The 16,668-nt window shown below is 40.5% G+C and overlaps 1 protein-coding gene across 1 annotated transcript in view; it reads left to right on the top strand.

Moving 5' to 3' along the window:
* slc25a12 (solute carrier family 25 member 12) overlaps positions 1-16,668 on the top strand; it is a 99,428-nt gene that overhangs the window by 60,147 nt on the left and 22,613 nt on the right. Inside the window, exons 12-13 of the mRNA XM_062964448.1 lie at positions 7,653-7,705; positions 8,028-8,108. Coding sequence (XP_062820518.1) covers positions 7,653-7,705; positions 8,028-8,108 — 134 coding nt within the window. The remainder of the gene's footprint in view (positions 1-7,652; positions 7,706-8,027; positions 8,109-16,668) is intronic.

Genomic DNA, 16,668 nt, shown 5'->3' on the forward strand with positions numbered 1-16,668 from the left:
TCTTGACAATAGCTGACATTTCCCCATGGCTTGTAGATCCTGAGATTTTTTTAATAAAAAAAGACTAAAACATTATGCGCTGGTTATGTAGACCTTAGATAAGGATTATCACATATTAATTAGATTATTTCTCATGCATACTTTGTCATTGTTTACGTAACTTCCATAAAATACTGATACTTGAAATAAACTTTCTCTGTCACAATGAGTGCTGTGAGTAAATTGGACTGAAACCAGTGCTGGGCTTGGTAGTTGGCCGAAGTTATTGTTTGTTGGATGTTTCCCTTCCTGCTTAGTTTCTGGGGTCATCTAAGCTTCATGTCTCATCCAGGAGATGCCATAGACTTACTGTGTATATTCGAGTATAAACTGACCCAAATATAAGCCAAGGCTCCTAATTTTACCACAAAAACTGGGAAAACGTATTGACTCGAGTATAAGCTGAGGGTGGGAAATGCAGCAGCTACCGGTAATTTTCAAAATAAAAATAGATACAAATAAAATTACATTGATTGAGGCATCAGTAGGGTAATGTTTTTGAATATTTAATGTATTTTAAAGAAAAAAAGTAAACTAGCTCTGCAAGTGGAAAAGTAGGTTTTTGTTGACCCTACTCTTCCACTTACAGAGCAAGTTTAAATTACTGTTGTATCAATAATAACTTAATAATGATGATGATGATGATGATAACAATAATAATAACTTCATTTGTATCCCACCCTATTTCTCCATGGGGACTCGGCCAGTTTCCAACATAACAGGCGTGCATAACAGAGACCTGGTTGAATGAGACTGGGAGGGTCAATCTTACCCAGCCCTGTCCACCAGGCTACTCTGTGCAGCACCAGCTGAGATCCAGAGGGCAGGGAGGCAGGGTTGCAGTGGTCTATAGGGATTCCATCTCCTTGATGAGATGCCCTATCCCACAGAAACTCTCATTTGAAAGCACCTGAGTGTAGGAGATCAGGACAGAATAGAGATAGTTGTAGTGTACTGACCACCCCGCAACACTACAACCTCTCTACCTAAGCTAGCCGGGATGATCTCAGGCCTGGCATTGGAGTCCCAACGGCTTATAGTGCTGGGGTACTTCAATGTTTCTGCAGAGACTCTGTCAGGAGTGGCTCAGGACTTCATGGTAACCATGGCAACCATGGGGCTGTCCCAAGTGGTTCCTGGAGCTACCCACAGGGCTGGAAACACATTGGATTTGGTGTTCTGTCAGGGATGGGAGGAAGGTGGTAGCGTGGAGGAACTCTCTTTAGCCCCACTGTCATGGACCGATCACCACTTGGTCAAGTTTAGATTCACTGCACTCCCTCACCTCCACAGGGGTGGAGGACCCATTAAGATGGTCTGCCCCAGGAGGCTTAGGAATCCAGAGTGATTCCTGATGGCTCTTGGGGAATTTCCCGCCACCAGGGTAGGTGATTCTGTTGATGCTCTGGCCGCTCTCTATATCAGGGGGATGACCAGAGCAATAGACACAATTGCTCCGGACAGACCCCTTAGAGTCGCAGAGCTAAACCAGCCCCCGGGTTCAACGAGGAGCTGGCAGTGATGAAGCGAGGGCGTATGGCGGTCATCTCGCAGTAAGTCAGACTGAGCACGCGCATGTGCCTATGCAAGGGTGTACTCTGTAGCAGTGAAGGCCGCAAATAAATTTCACATTGTGGCCAACATTGCATCTGCAAGGAACCATCCAGCTTAGCTGTTTTGAATGATCAGAGGTTTGTTGAACCCTGCCACTTGTGATGGGGTCCCTGGCCCTTCGACAACTCGCTGTGAGGCATTTGTTCAGTTCTTCGTGGATAAAGTCACTCTGATTTACTCCGACCTGGACCCCACAGTTATTGCAGTCTCTGAAGATGTAAAGAGAGCACCTGCTTGTCCGGTTTTAATGGATTCATTTCAATTTGTGCCACCCAAGGACGTTAACAAGATTTTTGGAGAGGCGAGGGCGACCCCATACATCCTGGACCCTTGCCCATCCTGGCTGATAAAGGAAGCCAGAGAGGGTTTGGCAGAGTGGGTAAAGTTGGTGGCTAATGCCTCCCTTCGGGAAGGCAAAATTCCAACGAGCTTAAAAGAAGCTGTGATAAAACTGCTGTTGAAAAAACCATCGCTGGACCCCACTGATTTGAACAACTTTCGGCCAGTTTCCAATCTCTTTGGAAGCGATTAGCTTTAATCTAGAAGCACCCACAATACTAAAGAATGATATATCTCCCATGCCTAACTGAGCCCTGGCTGTCCCTGGCGCCATTGTGGCCGAGGGTGTTGCTAGGAATGAAGTGGGCAGGGCCTAAAGGAGGCAGGATCTACCCTTCTGACTGGCAGCCTGGGTTGAAAACGGCTCTTCCTCATCCTCTAATTTGGACTTTATTTTTCTAGGTTTTTTTTGTTTGAGAGACATAGATTGGATGACTATGTCTTTTGTGGTCAAATTTGGTGTGATTTGGTTTAGTGGTTTTGTTGTTTACCCAGTCCTACAAATGTACATTACATTTTAATATATAGATAGATAGATATAGATATAGGATTTGCAAAGACCTGCACACATATGAGGGGAAAAGTCATATAAAAATGAATGTATTTCTAGGGGGAAAGCTATATATTATTTACAAACTTTGGGGCATACATTTTCTCAAGGAAGAAATGCAAGCAAAGCCCCCCTAAACAACTTGGGCCTCTTTTCTCCTCCCCTTTCCCACCTCTTTTATTTCTCCCTTTTAAAAACTAAAAATAGCCAGAAAGGGGTTTTTAAAACCTCTCTCTCCCACAAAAAACCCACCCCATTTTTGTTTCCTTAGGAATAAAAAGCAATATCTTCTGTTTCTGACTTTTGCAGAGGTAGGGCTTTATTTTATTTTGTAAACAGATATGGGAGAGAAGTGGAATAGATATTGCTTCTTCCCCAACAGAAAGAAAATTCACTCAAGTTGACCAGGAAGTTGAAGGTGGAAAAGGAATATCCCTAGTTTAGATTTTCTCTCCTCTGCAAGTTCAGGAAATTGGGTGGGTTTGAAAGAGAGCCATACAAACAAGGAGGAAATGAAATATATCTCCTTTCTCTCATTCCCTCCCTTTTGACTCACGCGGTTCTTGCAATATAGAATAATTATAATAAATCCTGCAGATTTCTTCCCCTTCCAGCTATGTAATCTTTTTCTTCTTCCTGACTTGCAAGGGATTCTCTCACTCACTCTCCTTTCCTCTTTCAAAACATTTCCTTCTCTCTTTTTTCTCTCTCTTAAAAAAAGTTAACTCCAGCCTGAGAGGAGAAGTGGAGGAGGGAGGCTTTGGAAAAGAAAACACACTATGTTCTCCAGGCTCCGCTGCCTGGTTTGACTTTGGCCCCGTTATAAGCCGAGGGAGGCTTTTTCAGCCCAAAAAAGAGCTAAAAGCTTTACATCAAGTATATACGGTATATTTCAGAGCCTACTCAACAGATGTCTTGAATCTAGCATTCTGTCCCCACAGTAGCCACCCAGATATTTTGAGAAAGCCCAAAAGCAGAATAAGAGGGCAAGAGCTCTCATTTTCTGTTGTACCTTCACCATCAATAATCAGTACAGAGCTCCAAAATATCTGTTCTGGTTTTGGAGATTTTAGAATTGGTACTCCAAAAGAGGAACTTTTCTCCAGCGGTGACTCTGTAGCATACTGCTTTTGAACCTGAAGGTTACATGTAGCCATGAAGAGTTGTAGCCATTGATCTTGTCCATGTGCATACATGTGAAAGAAGTGCACACCATGGACACATGTATGAATACGCACTGTATTTGACTGTGTATTAAAAGCTGTAGGAGGTGTGTCTCCAGGTGTTATTTTCTCTTAGTTCCTTTAATTTTAGGCACCACTGTGCTAAGTATTCTTTCAACAGGGGATTGGGAGACTGGGGCTGTAAGAGCAGCGTTTCTTTTGTTGTTGTTGTCAGCCGTCCTTTGTGTGTGTTAATAACTACCTTTCCCCAGCATAATAAGTCTGTTAAGCCTCAGACAAGAAGGACAACATTGAAAGAAACGAAGCCACAGTATACATTAGCTGCTGATCTTTTTTTGTATAGGTACACATCAGCTTTGGGTTTCTTAAGAGAATGAAGTGAGCGAGGAAGATCTGTTCTGCTGTGCTTTTATGAATGATGATACGTTTCAGCTGCAAAGAGTGGCTTGTCTCCATTGCTGACAGAAGCTGGTGCTCCTTTTCTTCATGCTGGTGCTCTTCCTGCAAATAATTGCTCAGCTGCAGAGGCAGTCAACTCACAGACTGGGTAGTGGATTAAATTTCACCCTCACTGAGACTGCAGGGGGATGAACCTGCACTTTATGTTGGTCTTGGAGCTGTTCTAAAAGTTGTTCCATAAAGCAGGTGTGGAGATAGGTAGCCTGGATCTGGATTACCATCATTGGGAAAAGAAAAAGGGAGAAGAAACTTTGTCTAGACAAGTTTTTCTCAACCCCTAACAGCTGGTAAACTTGCTGGGATTTCAGGGAGTTGTGGGCCAAAACACCTGGGGAACCACAGATTGAGAACCACTGGTCTAGACTGTGGGTCCCAATTCCAAATGGGGGTTTCCAAAGGTCAGTGTTGGAGTCACAATTTATCAACGGTAAAAGGCTTCTGAATGCCACCCATTTACACAAATATATTAGCAACAAGGAGCCCCGATGGCAAACTGCATTAAAGCACTGAGCTGCAGACCGAAAGGTCCCAGGTTCAAGCCCCGGGAGCGGTGTGAGCGGCCGCTGTTAGCTCCAGCCAACCTAGCAGTTCGAAAACGTGCAAATGTGAGTAGATCAATAGGTACCGCTATCCAATGATCCAACATTTCAATGTAAAATTAATCTAAAAATGTACATAGAGGAAGCTAATAGACTGAAGGCAGGGAGGAAATGGATATAAATTTGGAACTTATAATATTTTTATATGTACTATTCAAATAGAAGACTGTGACCCCTTATTGAAAATATATTGTCTGAGAAATGATCATGAAAGACTAATAGATGAAAGTATTGCACTGTATGCAACAGACACCTGCAATGTATGTATATTTGAATGAATGAAAATAAATAAACATTATATATATACGAAAAAAAGAAAGAAATGGAGATGAGCACCAATCCCCAGAGTCAGACATGACTGGACTTAACGTCAGGGGAAACCTTTACCTTTTTATTAGCAACAATGTGCTGTCTTTACACTGGACTCTGCAGAAAATGTTTCAGCTGTACTCTACAAAAAAGAAAATTAGTCTGGGTTGCTGTGAGTTTTCCAGACTGTATGGCCATTTTCCGGAAGCATTATTTCTTGACATTTTGCCCACATCTGTGGCAAGCATCCTCAGAAGTTATGAAATATATTAGAAACTAGGCTAGTGAGGTTTATATCTCTGCGGAATGTCCAGGGTGGGAGAAAGAACTCTTGTCTGCTGGAGGAAAATATGAATGTTGTAATTAATCACCTTGATTAATTGATTCAAGAACACAGAAATGCTGATCCACTCTAACAACTACCATGTCAGACTACACAGAAAAGCCATTAAAATCCACAAGCATGTGGACAATTTCAACAGAAAGGAGGAAACCATGAAAATGAACGAAATCTGGTTACCAGTATTTAACAACTCTAGAATCAGGACAGTAAATAAAGAACAACACTTTAAAAACAGCGGAATCCCAGACATGAAACAATCAGGGCCAGCTAATACCTCCCAACAAAGGATTCCCCAGGCAGGAATCAGCCAGGCCTTGAATCTGCAAAGTCATTAAATGATAATCAAGGTGATTAATTGTAGCATTCACACTTTCCTCCAGCAGACAAGAGTTCTTTCTCCCACAGCAACCCAGTGATTCTGGCCATCAAAGCCTTTGACAACACACAGAGAATTAGCCTGTTTAGCAAGCCTTGCAAATGCTGGTTTATTATCAGTGAATTTTTAAACTATTTTATACATTTGGGGTCACATAAAATATTCTTGAGAGGACATGAGTGGAAAAAGTTTGAGAATCCATGGTCTAGAGCTAAGAAAGTTAAGGCTGCCCTCTAATGATCTCCCCCAAACTTGTTTTATTATGGAGTTGAAGGAACCTACAAGTCTCAAATTCAGTCCAGAAACAGAGGCCATATACATAGCTGTCTCACAGAGATCTAAGTCAGCCCATTGGAAAGGTTTTCAAAATGTCCTCCAGTCATTCCTTTAGACTCAGCGAATATAGTCAAATAGGGCAAAATGTTTTCATTGATTTGATACAACTTTTTGTTTTAATTATGCTCTGTGATATACTAGTTGGATGGTTTTAGAGACAAAGTTTGAGTAATAAGAGGAGAGAGGAGACTAGGAAACATAGCAAGCTGGCTTCAGGAAAGGCAAAAGCTGCACATCACAAGTGTTGAATCTGACTCAGCACATAGAAAATGGGTTTTAAAGGCAGCAGATTACAGGAGCTGTCTTCATAGACCTGTCAGCAGCTTGGAGGTTGGGATGAGATAATACAATAGAATAACTTTATGGGTTAAATCCTTGTGCTGGCAGGGTTGCTGTCCAAAAGGTTGGCGGTTTGAATCCGAGGAGTGGGGTGAGCTCCTGTCTGACAACTCTAGCTCCCCATGTGGGGACATGAGAGAAGCCTCGCACAGAATGATAAAACATCAAACATCTGGGCGTCCCCTGGGCGACGTCCTTGCTGACGGCCAATTCTCTCACAGCAGAAGCGACTTGTAGTTTCTCAAGTCGCTCCTGAGACACACACACAAAATTGTCATTGCACAATGACATCTCCAATCACATATATGTAGAATTACAAAACAAAACACCCATCTTTCCACATTCTAATCACTACTGCACAACTGCATGGGAAAGGGTGAATTAGTCATTCCTGGGAGAGGATAAAATGGGTTGGAGCAGAATTCAACCCAGCTGAGGTACCTTACCATTTCCCTATCTGCCACCTTCTCCCCCAAACCCCATTTTTCTTACTATTCTAGGAACAAAGTGGGGGCGCAGTGAATGGTGAGCTCCCTTTCCTCCATCTTTCTTCAGTTCTCAGGTTCCAAGCCCCGTTGTCTTTGCTATGTGAATTAGATCGCAATAGGAAATAGCGTTGCCTGGCTGTGTCTATAATGGAGTGTCTACAGAGCTGTCTACAATTTGTGGCATTTTCAATTTTATTTCTTTGCAGTAGTTCCATAAAAAGAGAAGGCAGGTGGGGAAGGGGCATGGTTTGACTGGGAATTGATGAAACTTCCTTGTAACTGGTTGACAATTGATCAAATCGGCAAGGAACACCTTGTGAAAGAGAGCCATACTGTGTATTTTGATGGTATGGCAAGAATACTTTGGAAAGAATCTCAACAGCATATATAACTGATTTCAAGTGCATGGCAGGGAACTATGTGGGACATGTAGGCTGATGAAAGTGCAGCACAAATGAGCCCTTGTGACAGCAAACTTATCTTTACGATCCACAAAAGAAGCCTTGAAATGTCCAGTTGCCCAGTCGTACAGTGAGTACATGATGATACCACATCTCTTTGTTGCTGGAAAACCTTTATGTGGAATGAATGAATGAAGTTAAGAGCAGAAATCTGACTTTTATGCTAGTTCTGTTTTTGCAAATACACTAACTATGGTCATCATCTTCTGTTTCCAGGGCTACTTCCACAGCTCATTGGTGTGGCTCCAGAAAAGGCGATAAAGCTTACTGTAAGTATAGTAGAGCTGACATAACTTGGTCCTCTTTCATTACTTACAGCACAATTTAATATGTATCTACTCAGAAGTAAATCTCTGAATTTATTGATACAGGATTGTAGCCTTTATTCCTTTGTTTAAAAAGAAAATTATACCCACAAAACCCTCTCACAGTAGTTTGTAGGTGATTCTTCTGCTGCTAGAATTGCTGCTCTCTGAATTTGTTTTGTTTTTTCTCTCCCTTCTTTTCGATCTCCTGAATGTGTTTAAATTAATTCTATATGTGAAACCTAGAAAGTGGAATTATGGCATTAATCTTCTGCTTTTATATTAGATGAATGACTTTGTGAGAGACAAGTTCACACAGAGAGATGGCTCCATATCCCTGGCTGCGGAGATCCTTGCAGGAGGCTGTGTAAGTACTTGTGTTGAGGGAAGGAGAGAGAGTCCTTTCTCTGTAGATCAGTAGCAGGAGGATGACAGTCAATGTGGGAAGAGCTACCTGCAGTTTCAAAGGCATTAAGGCCATTCATGCCTTTCTATTGACACGACACAGAGTGGGTTACAGCATAGCAGATCGTTACTTGACATTGCTGCTGTCATGAACACACATCTCTTGTTTAGAATTTTGATTCAGAGCAGCTCTAGCTGGAAACACGGTCTGGGTAGAGCTGCTCTCTAGAAAATCTCAAAAAGCTGCTAAGAATGGAGTGAGGTGGACCTTTCTGTCATGTTTTGTCTCCATAAAGGTTGCTTTTGTCTGCAAGCTGAAGAGCTGAATTACCTCCATGTTGGAAAACAAATACATCTGCTTAGACAGAATTTATATTCTTTCGGTTTTTACTACCAAGACACAGGTATAATAATAACACAGCCCGACAAAAAAATCATGGTGTCTTGGTTTTTAGGCCTGTTCCTGGACTTATTTGGGATGCAGATTCAGAAAATTGCATTGGATAGACCACATCAACTCCAGTTTCTTAGATACGTTGTGTCAAATGACTGGGAAGTTTGTATAATAAATCTGTGCTTTTGGTATGGAATAAGTATATTTCCATGTGGTACACTTTTCGTTTAATTTATAATATGTTGCTTTCATGCTTAAAATGTTAATTTAAACAGTACATTAAAATAATCTGATTTTTTATGGGTGAGCAGAGTGAAGACTGGTATTTGGCATATGTTCTATATCTCAAGAACTAGAGTCTGATAGGGAAAAATTGGTGCCATTTTGGTTAAATATACCCAGAAACAGGTCTAACATTTGAGGCACCAAAATGTGTGTTGGCCAGTGTAATGTAAGTCAGGTGTGCACAGCCTATTTGACCCATGTGATGCACAAATGCATAAATACAAAGAAGCATGCTTTAATCAGGAGACATTTCATTTATGGTAAAAACATATGGTGGGGACAGTCCTGTGATTCTGCCAAGTTCACATGTTGTGTAGCTTTTTATATTTGGCAAACTTTAATAGAAACAGAAGTTGATTTTGGGGGAAAATGTTGTTGTACATAAATTTCAGAATGCCATTGCTGTTATGGAAGGGTTCTGGGTCCAAAAAAGTAAAATTTCCAAGTTCTTAGAGAATATGGCTTTCGTTTTTCTGCTTATCACAATGGACAATGTTGTACTTGGTGGTATTGTCCTTTTCAAACACATTTGAAATGGATAGGAGCCCTCTCAGATTCTCTACTCCAGAATCTTAATAACTTCCACTTGAGTAGCAGGGGCAAAAATCACTTCAACTTGTCACCCAAATCTTGGGCAATAAAAGCTTTTGACCTCTACAAATTCAATGAGACAGCCCTGGAGTGACACTACTTTTAGTTGGCTCTGATGAGGAGTGACAGCACAGTAGATTATCCTGTCAACATGCAAATCTACATTTGGGAAAGGTAACAAACAAGTGAGTTATAGCCATACCTTAGAGAGACCTAATCTTTTTCCCCCTTGCAGGCCCATTAAAAGCAGTTACAGTCAAGTGTAAAAACCCCTTTAGCTCAGCAAATAAATGGAATACAAAAGCCTGACACAAGCTCTAACTTTCCCCCACTGATAACTTTGTCTAAACTACTGGGATCTGCTGTGGATTCATGAGGAAGTGCTTTGCAGTCTATAGTGGGATAATTCTTGTGAAAATGTATGCACATTTTAAATTAGATTGGGTTTAAAAAAGAAAAAAAGAAGAAAAAAGCCTAAGGATGTTTCCAGGTTTGCATTCATTAAGATATTTGCCCCCTGCTGTGGAATGTGTTCAGTCGAGAACATTAGCAATTTCTGTTTTGGAAATGGAATCGCATAATCAAGGTTGCTAACTTAATATCATTTTACACCAAAATATGTTTCACACTTAGCAAACCCTTGCGTTAAACATCCTCTCCATTTCTTTTCCTCAGGGTACTTCAAATTGGAGTACTTACTGCCACAGCATAATGTTTGGAGTAAAGACCAAAAGATCTGAGGCTTTTTCAGAGGCCAAATCTCATGTCCTTCATACATAGTAGAAAAGTAACCAGGATAGAAAGCCAGAATTCTTTTCAAAATACTTTTTTTTAGAATTCTGGCTTATTGTTTATGAGGAGGAGTGTGGGTACATTCTGCCCAGTCACTTTTCAATGTTTCGTATTATGTCTCAACCTAGGGCACATCTACATTGACCATTTAATGCAGTTTCAGACTGGTATTGAAGAAAGTAGTTTCACTGTATAGATGATTATATAGGAAATCCTGAAGTCAATTTGAGGTCTGGATGGTGATTACACAAACCGCAGAGCAATTATGCGTATTAAGGGCTTTCTTTCATGTACTTTTGTGGATGTTTGTTGTCTGGCCACCACAGTTTGAAGCTGGTTTCAACTACACTAAATGGTCAGTTTAGATGGGACTTTAGACTCCTGGCTTTTCCTTTCTCTAAAAGTAAATAGAAAACGCACTCTGAAGAAACTTTGCCAAAGAAACCCTGTGATGGGGGTCTCCCCATAAGATGGAAATTACTTGAAGGCATACAACAGGTCAGAATTTTTAGGTTTTTGAATCCTAGTTTGTTAGACAAGAGATGAACCAAGGTTTGGGTTCAAACATAAAGATGCCCTAGTAAGTTCCTGGTTAGTTTACTTACAAATGATGAAACAGCATTCTGAAGCATATTTTTTCTTTATGTTTTGTGTTCATGAAGTTTCAGAGTGTTGTTCCTTATTTACTGTTCTGATTTTAGAGGGGTTTTTAAAAAAAATACTGGTAGCCAGATTTTGTTCATTTTCATGGTTTCCTCCTTTCTGTTGAAATTGTCCACATGCTTATAAATTTCAATGGCTTCTCTGTATAGTCTGACATGATAATTGTTAGAGAGATTCAGCATTTCTGTGTTCTCAAATAATATGCTGTGTCCAGGTTGGTTCATCAAGTGCTCTGCTATGGCTGACTTCTCAGGTTGAATCAGTCTGCAGTGCCTTTCATGTTCCTTGATTTGTGTTTGATCAACATTGCGTTTGGTGATCCCTATGTAGGCTTGTCCCCAGCTGCATGGTATATGGTAGACTCCTGCAGAGGTGAGAGGATCCCTTTTGTTCTTTCCTGAACGTAGCATTTGTTGAATTTTTTTGGTAGGTCTGTAGATAGTTTGTAGGTTGTGTTCCTTCTTCAGCTTCCTTATGCGGTCAGTGGTTCCCTTGATGTATGGTAAGAACACTTTTCCTCTGGGTGGATCTTTGTCTTTACTCTCATGGCTTGTTCTTGGCCTTGGTCCGTTATTGTGCTCCTACCACATAGGCCCCTTCTACACTGCCATATAATCCAGATCATCAAAGCGGATAATCCACATCTGCTTTGAACTGGATTATGTGAGTCTACACTGCCATATAATTCAGTTCAAAGCAGATCATCTGGATTTTATATGACAGTGTAGAAGGGGGCTAAGAGACCTAAGGCTGACTAGGGAGTTCAGGGCCAAAGTAAAGTTTGGAACAGAGACTTTCAGATCTAAAAAACCTGATTGTACTCCCAAGGGAGCCAGCCATGTTCACTGGGGTTTACTTCTGCACATAAAATGTCATTTTTAACTCCTGTATTATGTGATCTGTCTATTAATGACATGTTCTAAAGCCCTTCGTAGTAATAAAATGTTTTATAGCTGTGTACTGAGTCCTGCAGATGTACATTCTCCCACCTTGTACCAAAGTCAGAGCAAGCCGTTCTTTTAAGCAGGAACCAGCATTCAGAGAACTGACCAGCTGACCTTTGTGTTGTTCATAAACACCTCCCTCTTGAAAAGGATGTGCAGAATGCTGATTGGCTGGCTTCTATGACAGCCATCCCCCTTGATGGATTGTCACCTTGTCGTGGTGAGGGGGTCCTGCGATTCAGAACCTTCTGAATCGCAGGTCCAATGTGGCCAAAGAGGCCCTCTCACAAATCCCGCAGCAACAAACCAGGGATGAGCTTGCAGCACTGCCTAGTTTGGAAGAAGTCAGCAATGCCATCAGCCAACAAAAAAATAACAAAGCCAGCGGACTTGACGGGATTCCTGCTGAAATCTTCAAAGAGGGTAGACCTGAACTGATATAACAACTTCACCAGCTCATTGAAAAAGTGTGGGTGACCAAGAAAATCCCAGCAGACTTCAAGGATGCCACCATCATCACCCTTTTCAAGAAAGGGGGTAGAACAGACTGCAGAAACTATTGTGGTATCTCCCTCCTAACCTCTGCTGGAAAATCCTCTCAAGAATCCTTGCAAACCGCCATCTCCCTGTCTCAGAAGACACCCTCCCAGAATCCCAGAATGGCTTCTGCCCCTCCAGAGGAACAGTGGACATGATCAACCTTGACCGGGACCATCTTCCACCTGGAAACCAATGTCCTCACTGCGGGAGAACATGCGGATCAAAAATAGGTCTCTTCAGCCACCTGCGGACACACCCCCAAGACACCAGAATGAGAAGACCATCATCCTCGGCCTACGAGGGATCGCCTAAGTAAGTAAGTAAGTAATGACAGCCATAAAGCCATGTCTTTCACTCTTCCATCCAAAGTTAGAGATTCCCAAAGTAATCCTCCAGGTGTTTTGGACTTCAGTTCTCAGAAGCCTCAGCTGTCTTGGCCAAGATTTCGAGAAGATGAAATTCAAAATACCCAGAAGATCTGAATTTGAGAAACACAGATTCAGAGCAAAGAGTTGTCCTGTTCAGGTTAAAAGCTTAGCATAAAGGATCTTGTCTTGGCCTATTTGTAAACTGCTCCATACTGAGAGGAAGGTGGTGTATATAAATAAAATAAGTCTTAAAAAACCAGGGTCTTGTTTTAAAGATTGACTTTGCTAATATTCAGAGATTGTAAATGTCTTTATTTCTTTTTTATTTTTATTTTAGACTCCTTGTAAATCAACCTTCATCAAACTTGTGTTTCCTGAATGGGCTGGAGTACAATATCCACCAACATAACTCCAAATAGGTAGTTGGATGATGGTGGTTCTAGTCCAAGTTCTCTGGAAGACACTGGGCGGAGGAAAGTTGCTTTACGAGTGTTTGAATTGCTTGGGAAATACTGCAACAATGCACTGGTGCAACAGCAGGCATTATTGGTTCTGGATACCTTTGAGCCAGGCAGTGCTGCAGAAGCTGTGGCACATTCACAAACCCAAATGTTTAAAGAGAGATAGTGCATTTTGAACTGTAAAGTCCACTGCAAGAATTTAGAAAAGCCTGACATTCATTTCAATCCCAGCCTTACAAACAGCTTGATTTTGTAAGAGAAGCCATTGAAATCCATAAGCATGTGGACAATTTCAACAGAAGGGAGGCAACCATGAAAATGAACAAAATCTGACTGCCAGTACAGTAGAGTCTCACTTATCCAACACTTACTTATCCAACATTCTGGATTATCCAATGCATTTTTGTAGTCAATGTTTTCAAAACATCGTGATATTTTGGTGCTAAATTCATAAATACAGTAATTACTACATAGCATTACTGCGTATTGAACTACTTTTTCTGTCAAATTTGTTGTATAACATGATGTTTTGGTGCTTAATTTGTAAAATCATAACTTAATTTGATGTTTAATAGGCTTTTCCTTAATTCCTCCTTATTATCCAACGTAGTCACTTATCCAACGTTCTGCTGGCCCGTTTATGTTGGATAAGTGAGACTCTACTGTATTTTAAAAAAATGCTAAAATCAGGACAGTAAATAAATAACAACACTCAAAAACAGGGGAATTCCAGACAAGAAACAATCAGGGACAGCTAACACCTCCCAAAAAGAACAGGAAGCAGTCAGGCTTTGAAGTTGCAAGGCTATTCAGTGCTAATAAAGATGGCCAATTGCAATACAGTAGAGTCTCACTTATCCAACATAAACGGGCCGGCAGAACGTTGGATAAGCGAATATGTTGGATAACAAGGAGAGATTAAGGAGAAGCCTATTAAACAGCAAATTAGGTTAAGATTTTACAAATTAAGCACCAAAACATCATGCTATACAACAAATTTGACAGAAAAAGTAGTTCAATAGGCAGTAATGTTACGTAGTAATTACTATGCTTAGGAATTTAGCACCAAAATACAGTAGAGTCTCACTTATCCAACATAAACGGGCCGGCAGAATGTTGGATAAGCGAATATGTTGGATAATAAGGAGGGATTAAGGAAAAGCCTATTAAACATCAAATTAGGTTATGATTTTACAAATTAAGCACCAAAACATCATGTTATAAAACAAATTTGACAGAAAAAGTAGTTCAATAGGAAGTAATGTTATGTAGTAATTACTATATTTACGAATTTAGCACCAAAATACAGTAGAGTCTCACTTATCCAACATAAACGGGCCAGCAGAATGTTGGATAAGCGAATATGTTGGATAATAAGGAGGGATTAAGGAAAAGCCTATTAAACATCAAATTAGGTTATGATTTTACAAATTAAGCACCAAAACATCGTGTTATACAACAAATTTGACAGAAAAAGTAGTTCAATACGCAGTAATGTTATGTTGTAATTACTGTATTTATGAATTTAGCACCAAAATATCACGATATATTGAAAACATTGACTACAAAAATGCGTTGAATAATTCAGAACGTTGGATAAGTGAGTGTTCGATAAGTGAGACTCTACTGTATCATGATGTATTGAAAACATTGACAACAAAAATGCGTTGGATAATCCAGAACGTTGGATAAGCGAATGTTGGATAAATGAGACTCTACTGTATTCACACTTGCCTCAAACAGACAAGAGTTCTTTCTCCCACCCTAGACATTCTACAGATATATAAACCCCACTTGCCTAGTTTCCAACAGACCTCACAACCTCTGAGGATGCCTGTCATTGATGCGGGCAAAACGTCAGGAGAGAATGCTTCTGGAACATGGCCATACAACCCTGAAAACTCACAGCAACTCAGCTTAATTTTGTCCTTAAATGTCCTTTCCATTAAAAAAATGCTTTCCCTTGTTGATTTTCCAAAATCGCACCAAAACAATTTAATGTATATGTTTATATGAGCGTGTCAGCATATTAACGGCCAGAGCTCTGCTGATTAAATGCAGTACAAAAAGAGTCATAAGGTTTTCCAAGAACAAGCCTGTGAAAGGATGTTTTCAGCACAAGGAAAAGTTTCTGATCCCGGACGTAGTCTGTTGTTGTGAGGGAGAGGAAGTGGAGCCGGTTCTGAGAGTAGCAGGCGTCTCCCCCTTCCCCTTTATGGCTTGTGCCTCACGGGGGAAATTGCAAAGGGCAAGAGGTCTCCTGTTGGAGGGTCACTTCTGCATTTCCGTCGGCCCCTGGCATGTCAAAAGGTGTCTGCGGTGAGATCTCAAACTGCATCCCTTCTCTCATAACCTTTGCTGTCAGCTTGAGGTTTTTCTTAGTTGTTCCTTGTGCTGATTTTATTTTACGTGACATTAAGGTTAAGTAGTGAGCTGGGATTGTTCCTTCCCCTGATCTGTATGAATAACCCCCATTCAGGACTGAATTTGTCATATGTTACTTTAGAAGGTGTCTATCATAGTTGAGGAATAATTTTCCATGTGCAAATAGGGTGTATTTTATGAACACCCCCTTCAAATGTGGTTGTTGTTTATATATTCTGACCTATTCTAATTGTGTGAATAGCTTCCATTTGTCTCTTTGCCATCCTTTCTCTTTCATTATTCTCACTGCTTATTTTAAACTAAAGTTTACACAGTACTTCTAAATCAAAGAAAATACCCAGATTGCTACAGTTGCATTTGTTTTGATTGGTCTTTATGGAGTGTCAATTTTATTTATTTACTGTATTTATACCCAGTCTTCCTCCCAGAAAGGGGTTCAAGCGCATTACAGAAGCTGGACGGTATGGTTATCTGTTCAGAGACTGCAGTTGCACTATCACAATTTATCATCTGTTATAAATTGATCATGAACTACTGCAAAACAATGGATATTTTTCATTAATAATTTTGTATATTTATGTAATAGTGCTTTGAATTAATATAACAAAAAACCCCCACAGATATTCATTCCCAAAACACATTAAAATGGAGTACTGATGCCAAAATGAACATCAATTAAAGTGATTATTAGTTAAAGTATTTAAAATCATTGTTCCCAAACTGAACATGACAATCAGTACAAAAAAACCATGGATAACACCATTAGTTTCTAACAGATACAAAACATGGGACACAAGTTATGCTTTCCAAATGCTTGGAAGCTGTGGAGGGGCATCACTAAAGGAGGGACTAGAGATGATCCGGGTTGTTGCTAGATGGGCCATTTGCAGGTGGCCCGACAACTATCAAAGCCTCTTGCAACTGTAGTGTAATGATGTAGGTCTATACAGCTAGTCCTCCATATCCACGAATTCTGTGTTCACATATTCCACTATCCACAGCTTGAAAATATCCCAAAACAAAACACTCTTGATTTTGCCATTTTATATAAGGGACATCATTCTGCAACACCAGGGATCCCCAATCTTTGGCACTCCAG

The sequence above is a fragment of the Anolis carolinensis genome, chromosome 1 (assembly GCF_035594765.1).
Source record: "Anolis carolinensis isolate JA03-04 chromosome 1, rAnoCar3.1.pri, whole genome shotgun sequence".
NCBI lineage: Eukaryota > Metazoa > Chordata > Lepidosauria > Squamata > Dactyloidae > Anolis > Anolis carolinensis.